This window comes from Vidua macroura, chromosome 3, assembly GCF_024509145.1.
Source record: "Vidua macroura isolate BioBank_ID:100142 chromosome 3, ASM2450914v1, whole genome shotgun sequence".
Taxonomy (NCBI): domain Eukaryota; kingdom Metazoa; phylum Chordata; class Aves; order Passeriformes; family Viduidae; genus Vidua; species Vidua macroura.
Genome location: NC_071573.1, coordinates 96,104,515 through 96,120,884, shown reverse-complemented (window position 1 = coordinate 96,120,884; position 16,370 = coordinate 96,104,515). Strand labels below are relative to the sequence as shown.

At 36.5% G+C, this 16,370-nt stretch overlaps 1 protein-coding gene across 1 annotated transcript in view; it reads right to left on the bottom strand.

Moving 5' to 3' along the window:
- SNTG2 (syntrophin gamma 2) overlaps nucleotides 1-16,370 on the bottom strand; it is a 132,105-nt gene that overhangs the window by 108,495 nt on the left and 7,240 nt on the right. The window contains exons 4-5 of the mRNA XM_053973308.1: nucleotides 15,293-15,399; nucleotides 8,676-8,813 (exon numbers count right to left, since the gene is read on the bottom strand). Of these exons, the coding sequence (XP_053829283.1) occupies nucleotides 8,676-8,813; nucleotides 15,293-15,399 (245 nt within the window). The remainder of the gene's footprint in view (nucleotides 1-8,675; nucleotides 8,814-15,292; nucleotides 15,400-16,370) is intronic.

Here is a 16,370-nt window from a genome sequence, read left to right as displayed (position 1 = left end):
AGCTTTGCAAGTAACTGTGAAAGAAAACTCTACTCTAAAACATCTTGCCAAAACTGAACTGCAATGTTTGTGGGGAAATAAACAAACCTATCATTTTGTGACATTAATGTCATGCACATATGGAGCTGAAAACCCAATGTGTATGGCTCAGTCAAACAAAGAAACAACTTATTTCACTTTTGGTTGCCTGCAGGCTAAATATAATTTTTCTTTCCAGATGAATTTATTTATGGTTTAGAGTGAAGTGAGACAGACATTTGTATCAGTGTTAAAAAAAAAAATAAAATACAGTGCTACAGTTGACTGTGTAATTTTATTTCATTATAGGCAAGAAAAACTCTTTAGACAGTCTTACTAATTATAAATCTGAATGGCAAAGCTGAAATTAACATTTTTTAAATTAACCTTTTTTGCTTTTTAACTAGCATTTTGTTTTGTTCAATAGTAACTACAGTTTCTTGAAACTCTTTATTCTCATGGGTTCCAGAGCACCCAATGTGCACTCTGTAACAATCACTCATTACAGGTGTGCTACCAAGCAGAAGCAATTATGTACCCCCCATGGCACAACAGCCTGGTTTTTTTCCCTGTTTCTAGGAGACTACAGGACAAAGTAGTACTCCACATAAAACTTCAGGATGCATTTGAATATACAGAATGTAAGAAATAGAACTGTAATTGGCAGGATACCAATATGAAATATTCCTATATTTTTGAGACATTTTATTGTTGCAAGCTGTCAACTGGTGAGGCAGAAAATTTCAGGAGCTCCAAGAATGATGTCAGAAAGGGAATATATTGAAAAACATATATAGTAGAAAATTTTATCCATATAAGATGTAGACACCATTCAAAAGAGCACTATTTCAATAATTGTATAAATAAGAGCCTACTTGGTAACAGGTGCAGTGCTGCTTATAACAGCTAAAATGAATAATACAGAGTAATACTGAAAAAATTGCTATACTTTTATTAGCTGCACACTGAATGACATTTTCAAATATCATGGGAAGAACTATATGGTCAAATATGCATCTTTTATGTATGAGATAGCTCTACACAGAAGACTTACTAGATTCACTTAAAAAAATGATAGAAATTTTATCTCTGGGAAGGTCTTTCATGTCTTGTTATTTGCTCATATGAAGTGGTATGACTGAAGCTTAATGGGCAACATGAGAGGGCAATTGCAGTGCTTATTTCTGTTGCTGTGTTTTAGGAAGATTTTATATCCACCTATAGGTAGGCCAATGCCTACCTATTATGTCATTATTACCAGGTTGTTAACACCCAGGACTGGCACTTGTGGTAAAAGACCTCTCATTAGAAAAAAAGTATTATATCTAGCTAGCTACCTATCTACCTATCTATCTAAATGAATAATGTACTATGGGGAGTTCAGAAGAAGATTCTACTTAAAACACTCCAAAATCATTGACATAAAGAGGCATTTTTGAAAAAAGACTGTGTATGTACAATATTTTACTTTTATGTTCCAGTCTGCATGAAAATATTAATGAATACATATATTACTTCCAATCATCAAACTGAAGTACACAGCAGAAAAGGCTGGAGCACTTGACTCAGTCCATGTTCTTCAGGTTTTCTAGAAACTGTTCTAAGAAACAAACCCATTCACAATGACTAGGATAGCTTGAAGAGAAAGATCACCAACACTTTAAGTTTGTTCTTTTCCCTTCTACTTATCAGTAAGACTACTGTGATGACCCTACCAGTGCTCTCCTGGACTGCCCTGTCCCCATAGCAAGGAGGTCAAGTGGGGAATCCCTGTGCTGATTTGTGTCCTGTGTGGGCATCTTTCCTGCTGCAGGACCTGGATGGTGACAGCATTAAATTTGGTGGGAGTAGCTGTCTTAGGGTAGGACATAGTTATGAGCTGGGCAGAGCTGCCAAGGTCACACCTCCTCGTGTTCCCAATAATAGCCCTGAGGGTAACTAAGCTGACCACTGCCTCAGGGTGATGGTGTCACTTCCTCTCCATCTTTTGGCTTCACTGACCAATAGCATTACAAGGTTAAATGCCTGGTACCAACTCCACTTGTTAGCCTGAGTCTGTGCCCATGGGCTAAGAGTAGTTGGACTAGGCTCTGCAGTTATTGAGAGGTGCTATATGCCTTACACTACTTCAGACAGATATTGGCAAAAATGGGTCAACCGATTATTATCGACAGTACTGTTCGGAACAATGGCCACACCAACAAATCCCATGGAATGAAGGGCCACCAACAGGCTCAGTATCATGACACATCATCAAAATTACCAATGAAGACAAAAATCACTGGTCTTGACTCAAGGGCACAGGTCGCCTTTACTTAACCCAGAAAAGGAACATATACGACTTACATGTATTTGATAAATAGCCATAACTAAATGTGCCTTGGTACCTGAGCCTATCTAGGCCCCACACTCAAACCACAACAAGACTATTACCTTAATAGATAGCAGACTAGTCCTTAAGCATGAAAAGTGGGTAAACAAGTAGATAGGAAAAAGTGAACAAAGAAAACAAAGAAATAATTGCTGCATTGTTTACAAGATTTTTTAAAAATAAATTTATTCCTACTTCTAAATTTGTATCTGGTATTTATTGGAAGAAGTAGTCTCAGAAGTTCTCCTTACTTGTTGAAAGTAAGATATGAAATTAACTACAGATACTACATGGCAGGTTTGCAATAGGAAAAAAAAAATGCAGAGTTTGCCACCCAGGCCCTTGGGAAACATACAGGAGAAAGGAAAAAGGAAAACAAGAAAGTGCAATAATAAGACTTAAAGGAGAAGCCTGTAACCTGTCTTGCATGGATGCAGAAAGAAACAGTCTGATACCTGAAGGGGTAAGAAGATAGTCTGTCCTAGTTTCACTTGGGATAGAGTTAGCTTTCTTCTTACAACTTAACGTATCAGCCATATGTTCCTTTTCTTAGCAAATCTTGGCAGGTACCATGATGAATTTACGAGATAGGAAATGACTGAATAAACAGATCTTGTAAGAATGTGAGACCCAGTAAAATGTATCATTATGGGCAGACATCCTGCTGGTTGTTACATATCCCAAAAGAAAAAAAGAGGATGTCGTAAGCAAGGAGATGTTGAAATTCTTCAGGAAACTTTCTCCTCAAGATGGAGAGTTCCCATGATGAGAGCTTTCTCAGCTCACAGCCTCCATGTCTCCAAACCTTGAGCTTCCTCAGCAAATTGTTCAACATGTATTTGGCATTTTGTCAAATAGATATTTCCACTTCTGCTCATACAACCCTCACTTCTCCCTTATTGGCAGCAAGATTCCACCTACCCAGTGGCTGCAGGTTGTCATGCACCTGCAGGCTGTGTCAGATGCCTACCCCCCCTCCTCTCTACCACAGACAGAAGAGATAATCCAGGTGCTAAAAGGCCCAGCAAGGGGTCATCTCTGGCGCCAAAAGGGCTCAGACCTCAGCTAAGAATCAACATCTTAGTCTGGAGAGCAGATATGAGAAGAGATAAAAGAAATATTCTTGACTAAGAGACACTGTTTTACGAACTATAAAAGACACACAAGTTATCACAGAAGCTTTCTACACACACACCCTGAAGTGTTTGAGACTCCTTCATGGAGTTTGGAGGCAAACCCATGGTTACCTCCCGCAGGAGATTGAGGGAAAGGATCTTGATATGTGCCCCACCAACAATTGCATGGTAACATACATTGAATCCTAAGTTATATTATTTCTTCGCTAGCTGTAATATTAATTGGTACCTTTAATCTTGCACTGTATACATCTACTAGTAGTTTCTCTTTTTATCTTTATTCCTGTGCAGTATTAGTTTAAGTCTTATATCTGTTAGTTTTTTGTCTATTAAGTGAATAATTCATTCTAAAATAGACCAAATCTGCCATTTTTAAAGGACTTGCAAATGAGAGTAGGTATTGAAGTGTTGGCTGCCTCAATAAAGCTACTGATTGCTGCTAGAGTCCTGGGCAAAAGGCAAGGACTTTTCTAAACCCCCACATCCATTTGTAACAGTGACTTTTCTTGTAGAAATATGGATTTAAATGTACAATAGGGCCTGCTCTTGCCAAAATTATTTCCAGATGGAATTCAAAAGAAACACCATACTGAGGAGAGCAGGTATGTGCAGCACGCTAACAAGAGATGGTGCTGGATTATGGTTAACCACTAAGTCTAACAATATAGTCACCTATATGACAAGACTAGAACCACACAGCCTTTTGCTAATATGTAAAGATAGATAATAGATCATACAAGCACACCAGATGAACTACAATGCCAACACCTAGGACTGGAACAGAGATTCCAGTATATAGCCGTCAAGATCAAGGAATACTTGACTATAAACCAAAAAGCACTGAGTTTTGATTGCTGCTTCCTTACTCACTGCTGTTACTACTTATGTATGTCCTGAGTATATAAAAAAGTGAGTGCAGTATGAGGAAAATGGAAATGTCACACAGTTAGCCACACTGTGACTGAACATGCCACGTCTGAATTTCCACAAGTCCTTAATACTGTCGTCTCAGGGAACTGTAACCATAAGCATCTTATAATTAACCAGGTAAACAACCAAAAAATGCTTTGAAAAACAATGAAGCAGCTTTTCTATAAAACTACACTGAGTGTAGGGGTCTGAATTAAAAAACTTTATTACTAGTAGGATTTGCTATATTGTTGGTTATAATGCCTGGTTTCCAGGAAAAGCTTTTTGTTCACGTTTTTGGGTTTTTTTTTTTTTGTTCATTTTTTGTGTTGTTTAGTTCCAAGTCTGGATCATTTTTAATAGCCTTCTATATTCTTAGAAATAGCTGCATTGTTTAAAAAGACAGTGTAACTCATTAAGTGGAAAAAATTATTGAGACAATGTAAATGTAAGTCAAGAAAACTTCAAGAAAGTGAGGGAAAGACACAAATTAGTCCTCCATGATAACACATCATGCCTCACCATGAAGTGAAGGCAAGATGTAATAAGGAACAGCAGGAAAAAATCAAAATATTATTTTGAATGAGAGAGTTTAAAACTTAACTTCTTGCACTGCACAGGTTCTCACCTTCTCCTAAAAGTACAGGAAGAATGCAGTAAAAATTAACTGAGGCATGTCAGTTAATGTTCAGTTTTCTATAAAGTCAAAGCAGATCTTTTCATGCTCTAAAATAGTCTTGGGACATCTGCAGATTAAATATAATAACATTTTTATCAGTTTACATTATTATCTTACTGTAAATGTTATCTTATTACTGTAGGTAAAAGTTGTGGGATTTTGTTTGTTTGTGTGGGGTGTGGGTTTTTTTGTGGGTTATTTTGGTGTTTTTTAAGGGGAAAGTGGATTTTTTGGTGAATTTCTGTGGAGTTTATTAGATGAAAATGAAGTCACTCATTTTATTTACAAACCTAGCCAAGCTAAGGGAGGATTATACAACAAAATCCAAAAACAAAACAACAAAAAACAATTTTTGTTACAGGTGTACAAAGAAAAAGCATTAGAGGCAAGTCCAACTCATCACTGTAGCTTTAGTGATCACTGATCTCTTTGCCAGTCCTCAGTGTAGCATTCAGAACTACACTGGACTAGTAGAGCTAAATATGCACAGCTGAAAATCCTGTCCTCAGTGTTCCTCAGGATTAACCTGTCAGTAAAAGGGAGGCTGGAAGCAAATGCATCCCACAAATGCTGTCCCATGTAAGTGGCTGAAGAAAAAGTATTACCACAAGTAGAAATAGAACTTTCCTTTTCAATAATTTTCCATTCAAATATCCTACCTAAGAGGAAAAGTCATTCTACACCCAGTTGTTTTCTCCTCCCATGCATTTGCAGTGAGTACAAAAAAGAAAGCAAAAGTTATTTCTATTTTTGTTTCAAATTAACTAATTTGATGAATGGCCATGTGTAAAATAAAGATTAACTAGGAGTACCTGAGAATGAAAACGTACAGAGAAAGGAGGATAAATCAGTAAGACAATGTGATCGTGTGTGACTGCTATAGCATTGACTTTCAGTTTACAATTTTCTATTAATATTTTGAATCATACAGAACAGGGATGAAAACTATTCTCTTTAACCATTTGAAATACAAAGCATTTATCTCTGGCATTTCTGTCATGTAACAGTGATTGTAAAACTTACCTAACTCAGTGCTAGAGAATTACCAGCTATTTCAGCCTGATTTCAAATTTGCTTTTGAGCTCCTATGTACTAGAAATTTATATACGGTAAAAAATAACAGCATTTATCTCCATGTTACACTCAATTTGCATTCATATTAAATGCTAGTTGTCCAAAAGTTTTTATTTGGTTTAAAGTATAATGCAGAAAAAGTAAATATGGCCATGAAGACAGTCTAATCCATTTTTCTGATTGGAGTTTGACAACAGAATCCTGTGAGGACTGCAGGTAACACTTACAGAAAGGGACCTTGTGGAGATCTTGTAAGGGACACAAAAAAATAGATCAGACCCTTAAATTTTAGTTTTCAGAGTCTTCAGTGAGAAAACTTAGGGAAAATAAGGATAATGTTAACAATGTTGTCCAGGAAAGGGCAGCTCAGCAGGACTGCCCACTCTTATTTCTCAATTGCATGAGGTAAGAGAAATCCCTTCTGAATGGGTATCATACCTAGAGCCACGTAATACTTTGCAACTCTAACCTAAATTACCATCTAGATTATACTTGAAATTCACTTACTTTTACACATTAACACTACATCTACAACAAAGAAAAACTGTCTTTGCCACAGTCCTGGGAATCACTTCTTTCTAGGCTGTAACCATTACTGTGATCACTACTGGTGAACTACAACCAAGAAACTTGGATTCAGTTTATATGCAGTGGCTGCATATCCCAGCTATGCTTCCTCTTCAAGGTCTATTACTTTCCAGAATTTATTTCAAAATTCATTTGCTTAAATATTATCAAAGCTTGTCTCCTTGCCCTGTCTTCTATCAGGAAATACTATTTAGGGTACCCATAAAATGTAGGAGTAAAAGGCATCAAAATCAACCCAAATCTCGATACTAAAAGGAAGAGGCAGACTTGGGTTGCTCAGGGCAGGTTTTTGTACTGCTTTAGACTGGAGATTGAGAATGTTGGGTGGGGACGTCCTGCTGTATTTTGGGTGTTGATCAATACATACACAGATTTGATACAGTATTTTCTCGCAGTATTTTTTCAGATGCACTTAGCTTGTGCTAATTCATTTGGGAAGTAACCTAGGACTATGTAGGATAGAATTTTGATTCTTCTTCTATGTGATTCCTACACAAGGCATTTAAACACCATCAAGTCCATAGCAATCATGTATAATTACATGCACAGACACTATATACTGAAGTCTCATTATATTTTACTATGACAGTTGCAACTAGTTTGCATACAACTCATCAGCATTACCAGCAATGCCTGGTAAAAAAAAAAAAAAAGTGTTTTTTCATGCTTCTCAGTGAAGCAGAATGTATATGCAAAGCTGATAAATGAGGCTTCTACTTATCTCAGCAAACCAACCAGAAGTGGACATGCCTGTCACCGATCAACCTTTTCAAACATTTTAAAGAGCAAGTCATGTTCCACAGAATTCCATGGACAAGTACATAGTGTTTCAAATTGCTAAAAGCTATTTCAAATTATTTTATCTATGATATTAAACAAATTATTTAATTATTTACTGCAGCAGGAATTAAATATTTACATATTATAGAGGCAAACTCTCTAACATATTCTCATATACATACACAAATACCCATTATACCCATTATAAACTTTTTTGCTTCTAATTCTTAGCAGAGTACCACAAACCCACTTGATGTCCCCAAGTCCCAGATTTTAAGTTTACATGATGCAATATAACAAGCAGACAGAAACAGTCTCCATTGGCCCACTCAGAAGAGGCTGCCATGAATTGTGCACTCTAAGAAACACCAGCAAAGTTAATGAAATTGATTTTATTCAGTTAAATTAAGTATATGTATTCCAAATTCAAGAACACTGTTTATATGAGGAAATTAAATGCATTACTTAGGGATGTTGATAACTTAGACACCTTTGCTGTACTGCTTATGCAAAACGTTACCAGTTTATCTAGTGACATTACCATATGTAATGTCAGAAGATTCCTCTATAGCTTAGAGGCACCACAGGCTTTGAAAATGCAGCATAACTGAACTTTGGTTAAAAAAAGCACCACATACATGCTGGCACTGATTAAGCTCCATCTGTGCCTGAAAGAGAATTACAGTGAAATAACTGCCCATCAAGTATTCTCTCAGTCAGCTCAATGCCCTTGAACAGACATCCCGTCTGATACACAAATGAAGAAAACTTTGGTGCATCATTTTACTCTTCAAATGCTTTCACTGGGAAACACTTTTTTCTTTTCTCTCTTAATTTAATGGCCCAGAAATATTTGGTGGAAGAATGCTTTAATTTTGGTATTTATGGACATTTTTTGCTTCTATTAAGATTATAAATATCATAATAAATTATGTAAGCACTGGTCAAAAATGCGGTTTTTATACTTATGAATGTAGGTAAGCACAGGAGACCCAACAACTGATAATTACTTCAATTTCCATTACCCAATAAAATCTCTTGCACTACAATACAATAAGGTGTCCTCTGTAGAAGACATTAAAGTGTGCAGCCAAAAGCACAGGGATATAGAAGCACTTACATTTGCACTGTGATCACTTCCACTAACACAGACGACATCTTGTTTTTGAATTGTTAATACCTCTTTTGTAAGCTTCAGTCGGATGTCATAAGCATTTTCAGATACTTCATCATACAACAATGCAATACCAGTTTTAGTCTGCAAAAAAGAAAGGCATACACAAAAATTTAAGAATATGAACATTTCATAATGGTGAATAGCAAGCTCTATCCCATTCAATAAATAAAAGCATACAAAAAAGCATTATGTACAGAAAGCAGAAAACTGGTCTGCTTTTCAGTCTTCAAATGGATTAGACACAAAAACCTCTTTTGTACTGGAAAATACAGGATAAGTGGTCTTTGAAATAGACATTAATATGCAAATAGTAAAAAAAATTACAAAATTTTCTCCATTTTATTGTTACACAAATAAGTGTTGCCAATTAATGATGTCCTGTTTGACTTTATTTATACAAAGACTTATGAAAATGTATTAGAAAGAGATAGGTATGTATAAAGCTATGAGAACACATAACATATTTTGGCAAGAAGTGGGGAAGTGAAATATTGTTCCTGTCTTAAAGATGTTCATTCCAGTCTGTCAGAAAAAGAACTGTACCCTTCATCAAAGTTGCCATTAAGATACAGAGTTCTGTTACAGTAGAAAACTATGTTTCATGTTGTAAAACATAATTAAATCCAGTTGTTACAGAATTTATTTTGTTTAGGATAAGATGAATATACATTTCTTAAGTTACATCATCACTGGACTAATAACTACTAAACTCCATAGGATAGTCAACTATTTGGTATAAACAATGTTTTCTTCATCAGTAGTAGAAAATAAACTGTATTTTAATTTCTGGATTATTACCTTGAATTTACCTTGATATTCCCTTGAATATCTGACATTCAGTCAGATATTTCCTTTTCCAAACATAAACTGTGGTTTTAGGACTGCTTACAGCTATTTGTTAAAATATGCAGACAAATGAAATTTCAGATATTTACAGTCACTGCACAGAAGATAAAAACACCTGCTCTGAAATGAGTGATCATGTTGAAAAGTACTATTTGTTTATTAATTTCTCATGTATATTACAACATCATCACAGCACTGCACTTTATGTAAGTGAAGAAAAATAAAATATGATTTAAGTTTTAGCTGCAGTATTTGTTTTTAAAAGAAGATTTAAAATCAAGTTGTTCATCTATGTTTTTTTAAATGGTAGACTGTATAAAAACCAGAGTAATGGAATTAAAGAAGAAACATGTCCTGCGTACTGAATGAAAACTTGAGGGATTTTAAAATAAAATTAAACATGAAAAATTATCTTAATAATATTTCCATTTCTATAAAATTAGGGAGAAAGATCTGTGGTGATTGTCAATCAAACCTTTCAGTCTTCAAAAACAGGATCAGCTTAAGCTTAAGGGACTTAAATTTTGTGTAGCTCTATGCTGCAACGGAAAATGCAGCCTAGACAACAATTAAATTTATTCTGAGCAACAGCAGTTGCTCAGGTGAATTGTTCATGTGGTTGGGCTATCCCTGGGCTCAAAGCAATTGTCCCCATGTAGGTCACTTCTGCCATTTAAGACACTGACATATCCTAAGACCTCTGAGCACGTAAAGCTGACACAGGCTTTTTAGGATATCCAGGTCCTTTCCTAGCTGGAGGCAAGAGCAGATTTCCATGTTTATAATAAGATACAAACATTGGTCATGTCAGCAGACATCCACATGTAGGTATCTTCAGCCTGTAATGGATGTTACAAAAGGTTTACAGTGCAGAAATCACAGAACAGCTTAGGCTGGGAGTGTCTTTAAAAATCATCTACTTTCAACACCTTGGAAGAACATCTTCCACTAAAGCAGGTTGCTCAAAGCCCTGTCCAACCTGGCCTTGAGCACTTCCAGGAATGGGACATCTACAGCTTCTCTGAGCAATCTGTTCAAGTGCCTCACTACCATCATGTGAAGAATTTATTTCTAATATGTAACTTAAATTCTTTCAGTTTAAAGCTATTCTGCCCTGTCCCATTACTACATACCCTTGTAAAGAGTTCCTCTCCAGCTTTCTTGAAGGTGTCTTTAGATACTGGCAGGCTGCTCTAAGGCCTTTCTGGAGCCTTCTCTTTCCCAGACTGAAAAACCCCAATTCTCTCAGCCTGTTTTTGTAGGAGAAATCCACATCTAAGACAGCTGTTTAGAATCTGTCCAGGCAGCGGTGACCAACGGACACCTCTGAAGCATGATTCTATCTGATCTCTTTTGTACATCTATCTAGAAGGGAACAAGTGAATCATAGCTCTCTGAGTTATAAGGTAAATATAAATAACAACTCAAATATAAGTGTCTAATTGTGGAAAGACAAATCTATTCAGTGTTCACTGGCTATGTCTAAGGGAAAGAAAGTTCAGTCATGGTATAAAGCCTTAATCATTCTCACTTGTTCAGCGTCCAACATTTCTTTATTTTTTCCAAGACTTTGAGTCTTTTCACATTTTTAGCATGTGTGAATATCTTATCAATACATTTTTGTGAATGACAACAGATGACAACTATGCCAGTACCATCTGCCGAGAAGCCATGCTGCCAGCAGGAAGTACTTCCAAATGGCAGAACTACAGACTTGAAAACCCACTGTCCCTGATTTTTGCAGCTGTTCAGATGTTGAGCATCACTGTCCCACCTGGATTGGTGACCACTCTCACTTTTGCTGTGTACCAGAGCATGCTTTACAGAAACACTGGAAGAATAGAGCTCTGGAGCACTCTTTATACAGCTTACGCCCAGAACAATTCTCTTGCTAGAAATTGTTACATATGTTTAGAAGAATCCCAATGAAAAAAGCTTTGAACTTTCATTTGTAACATATGATCAGGTAACAAATGAAATATGCAGAGTGACCTGTTAAATAGCTTAGCATTTGCCATCACACTATTTCAACTGAAGTCCCAATGAAGCTCATCTATTACTATTAAAATCCAATACCTACACTACACTTCATCTAACTGCTGATGTGATCCAAGATGACATGCAGCAACACCTTATTTGCTTTCAGAATCAATAAGATTAATCTGGATTTCTCTCAGCCTTTCAAGTCGGCTTTTTTTTGACCATTATAAATAGCTTCGCATCAAAGTTCAGCACATTCCCTTGTTCTTTCTTTGTGTTAAAGAGATGGCATACATAACTCTAGCAGGCAAATCCCAGTCCAGACAAAGGGTTTCTTCAAATAAGAAACTTACAAGAGAACTTAATCTTTGCATGTATATGTATATCTCACATTTTAACTAGCTATATTCATCTCAATTTCTCATTTTAAAACCCTCTATATAGTGGCCATTCTAGGTAACTGATATAAAAAACTGAGGACTGAAAAAGTCAAAATATCTCTCTAAAATGATATAATATTGTTAGAGATCATATGCTTTATAATAAAAAGCATGCAGAAAGTTCATAGGGAGTTGCCTCTCAATAGGATTTCAGTGCTTACATTGAGAGGTAGGGGAATAAAAATTTAAATTAACTTGGGCAGAAGATGAAATTACATGTTGATTTTCGAGACACTGGCTTCAGGAAGAGGAGTGTGTGGGTGTTCATGTGCATGATCACTATGTGTTGGAAGGAAGAGAAATATCAGTAGTACAAGCATCACAGCAGCTGTGATTTTTAAGAAAGCATAGACACTGCTCTGTTTTAGGAAAAAAAGAAAAAACACTGAAACCTACTTTCTCAAACCAGCTCAAAGACTGTCAATACCACAGAAAACATTCCTCTCCAGAGGAAGCTAGAATGGCAGATGAATCTTTTTATCAGTTTTATTGTTGACTACTTAAGCAGGACTCTAGGCAGTGTATTTGCCTTAAAGTACTCCCTGTTCAGCATAATGTTTTGAGACCCTACTCAAAGTAACAGGACGCTTTCAGTGTGCCATATTTGCAGTTTAAAGCTCACGGTTGCAAATTATGTTTCAAGGTAGGCATCGATGTGACTTTCACATTCTCTGGACAGAGAGACATAATTCTGTCTCTCAGGAGAAGCACAGAGAGAAGAAGAGAAAACAATCTTTAGCTCTGCTGCTTTGTTTTTCTCATGTGGAATGTGGAATGGAGATTGTTTACCTGAAGTGATTGCTTGATTGGATTCTGGTGAAGGTTGTTTGGGTTCAATGACCAATCGGATCCAGCTGCGTCTCGGATACTCAGCAGAGAATCACGGGTTTTGGTAGTTAGTTAGCTAGGTAAGTTAAGAAGTATGTATGTAGAATAGTTGAGTATCTCTTTAAATAGCATATTAATGTAATATAGTATAGTTTTAATAAAGCAGATCCTTCAGCCTTCTGATCTAGAGCCAGACATCATCATTTCTTCCCTGAGTCGGGGTTCACCACATTTTTATACTCTACATCTCTACAACAAACTTCAGTCTTACTGACATAAAATACTTGTCTTCAGTGCTGTTTTATTTTGAAATAGCTTGCAAAAAAAATCCTCTGCATCGAGTTACATTTTTTCTCCAACAGAAAACACCATTTGCTGATCTTAGTACTTAATAAATACATCCACAGCTTCAACAGCACTCAGCACTACAGTTCAATTTTATCTGCTAAAATTCATTCATAAATGACCTTTCTTTATTTGTAAATAAAATTATTTAAGCAATATATATTTTTTTTTACCCAAGGAAATGCCACATCATATTTCCAAACTAATACATTTTCAGCAACATTTATACCTCATAGGTCTAGTGATGAAATTCTCTAATCCAATTTCAATTTTTTAAATTAAATTAACTCTGTGATATACTTACAGTGGGAAAACTTGCTGAAGACACATAAGAACTGGAGTCACCGATTTTTATCCTACATCATTTAAGATTAGGGAGAAATAGAACTTCAGGCAGTCCCACATAGTGCCTTGAGCACTAAATTACAGCAGGCTCAAATCTACTTTCTCTCTCACAACTGGTTTTATGTTTTCTACAGCACATTTCCTATCATGATCAAAAGAGAAAGATACTTTCTCAGAGAAATTAAAATTTAAAATATCCTTGACTAACATAAAAAGATTTAAAATGGGATAAAATATAAAGGGAAAAAAAGTGCAAGGTGTTACACTATAGGAAGAACAGTCATCAGTATGGCAGAACAAAAGCTCTTCTTCATCATGTCTTATAGAATGGAAAGAGGTATGTAGGACTGAGGATTGGCAGAAAAATATAGGCATCAATATTTTGTTGTTGCAATAAAGGCAAACACATGCTTTCTTCACCTTCTTTCCTACTGATTTGTTTTTTCTCAATCTTACAAGACAGTACAAATAAAAGTAAAGTGCTTTAGTTGGGTACTAGAGAAGATTCCTTAAACACTGCTGAATGTGAGGGAACAAAATTTCATGCTAATGAAGTAATCCATCACCAGTGTTGCATTTAATACATTTTAGTATATTGTTTCCTTTTATACAGTACTATGTCAGTGTTGTTTCATGGCTACACTACATCAAAGAGGTAATGAGCTGAAAAGGGTCATGAGAGAAACCAAAAAAATTAAAAGTGGTCAGAGATCAGTAAAATAGGATGTGTAAGTAATTCAAGATAAATTCAGGTTACTTCATTTCAAGACAGCATATACAAGAACACAGGAACAGTTTTAAGTACTTCAAAATCTATTACAAATAGAGCAATCAGGAAAAAAATAATTCAGAAATCTCCTCCTTTGAATATATTCTGGTTATGAGGAAACGGAAGTCCTTGAACAGATTGCTTGGATAAATTATGGACATCCATTGCTAAGGGATTCTGAGAGAAAACTGAAAAAACATCTGCCCAAATGTTACCGGTAATCCTCTCACAGGGCAAAATCCCAGAAAATAAAATCTCCTTTAGATCTATTTCATGCTAATATTCAAAAGTATGTGACTTCTTGCATATGAATGAACCTCTGAATCCAGGAGAAAACCTGACTGGCTTAACAAGGACACCTGGACCGAACAACTTGCTACTGCCATAGGATGGGTGAAAAATAACTATGAAGGCCTGAAGAAGTTTATCACATCGGGGCCTTGACAATGAATGAGTGACATTTACAACAAAATTTGTAAATAATTTTCATAGCACTTAATCTGAAAGATGACTGTACTCTAAGAAGAAATGTCCCATGAAATGGCCCATGTCTTTCATGATGAAAAGACAATTCCAGGCTTAAGGAGCCTTGAGTAAGTACACAAATACACACTTTTTGATGGACCAACATGGGACAAATGGATAAGGCAGTAGATAGTGAGAGCGATAACGTATCTGTGGAACACAGAGAATCAATTATTCCATTAGCACTGCAAACACACAAAGAACCATTAATAAAACTAAAAGCAGACAGAAATCAATTATAACTTGCTGAAATCAGCCATACAGAGCTCCCTTACAGAGTATACTTCTCCCTGTAATTGCACATGCAGTTATCCTTATTCTCAGCTTTAACATACTACAACTTTTACATCTAATGACACTGTTTCACAAATGCAGACAAAAATACTTAACCTCAGTACTCCTTCCTTTAAGAAATTCTGACTATAATGATAATGAAGCCATTAAACAGACTATTTGGAGGATAGGTTATGGTTCCCCGATACTGTGAGGGTGAGGGACTCTGTAAACAAGTCTGAAGAAGCATCTCGAAAAATGTGGAGAAGAAATGGTATGGATTTGTCCCATATCTCAGAAGAGTAGTTCAAGACTCCTGTATAAGGAGAGAAAACATAATTTTACTGTCACATGTAGGGAGGGATCTGGAAAGGTATGAAGCTCAGCTCCAAAGCAAGGAAATTCTCTGACCAGCCCAGCTGAAAGCTGCTAAGGATGGAGGCTATTCCCCACTGCTGGGCAACCAGCTCTACTGCTTGCCTGTCCTCATGAGGAAAAGCTTTTCATTGTGTCCCATTTCAAATTCTGCTTATTGTCTCCTGTCCACCCAGACACAAGTACAAAGAGCCTGGTTCCATCTTCTTGATCTCCTCATTGACATGGAAAGGCTCCATTTAGGTCCTGATGAAGCCGTCTCCAGGCTGAACAAGCCCAGCTCACTCACAGGGAAAGTGCTTCCAGCCCCAGTCAGCTTGGTGACTCTGCAGTGAACTTTCTCTGTATTGTAAATGTAGTTTTTATACTGGGAGAATCTAAACTGCATACAGTATCCTAGATACAGTCTAACGAGCACTGGGTAGACAGGGACAATCTCTTCCCTTAAATCTCTTAGTTGTGCTCCTCCTAGTACAGCTCAGGATAATGTTCACTTCTCTGCTGCTTGCTGAGGTATAACTCACTACCCATCAGGACCCCCTGAAAATCTTCATATGAGCTGCTCCCCAGACATGCAGGCCCCTGTCTGTATCACTGCCAGGGGCTCTTTGTTTTGAGGTGTGGGATGTGGCACTCTTGGATGTTATTAATTTAGTTCATTGATTTCTTGAATATCTTGGTAGTTAGTCTATTTGTTAGCCTGCCTGGGTGTCTGTCAATGATATACTGACTGAACCCTCCAGTTTAGTGTCATCAGCAAACCTGAAAACCAAGCCCTCTGGGCCTTCTTCCAGGTCACTGACAAAAATGTTAAAGAAGATGGGTCACAAGACCCATCTGAAGAACAGTCCTTTGCCACAGGAATCCAGAGAGAGGATTCCCCATTAACCACTAACTCTAGTCTGAGAATCG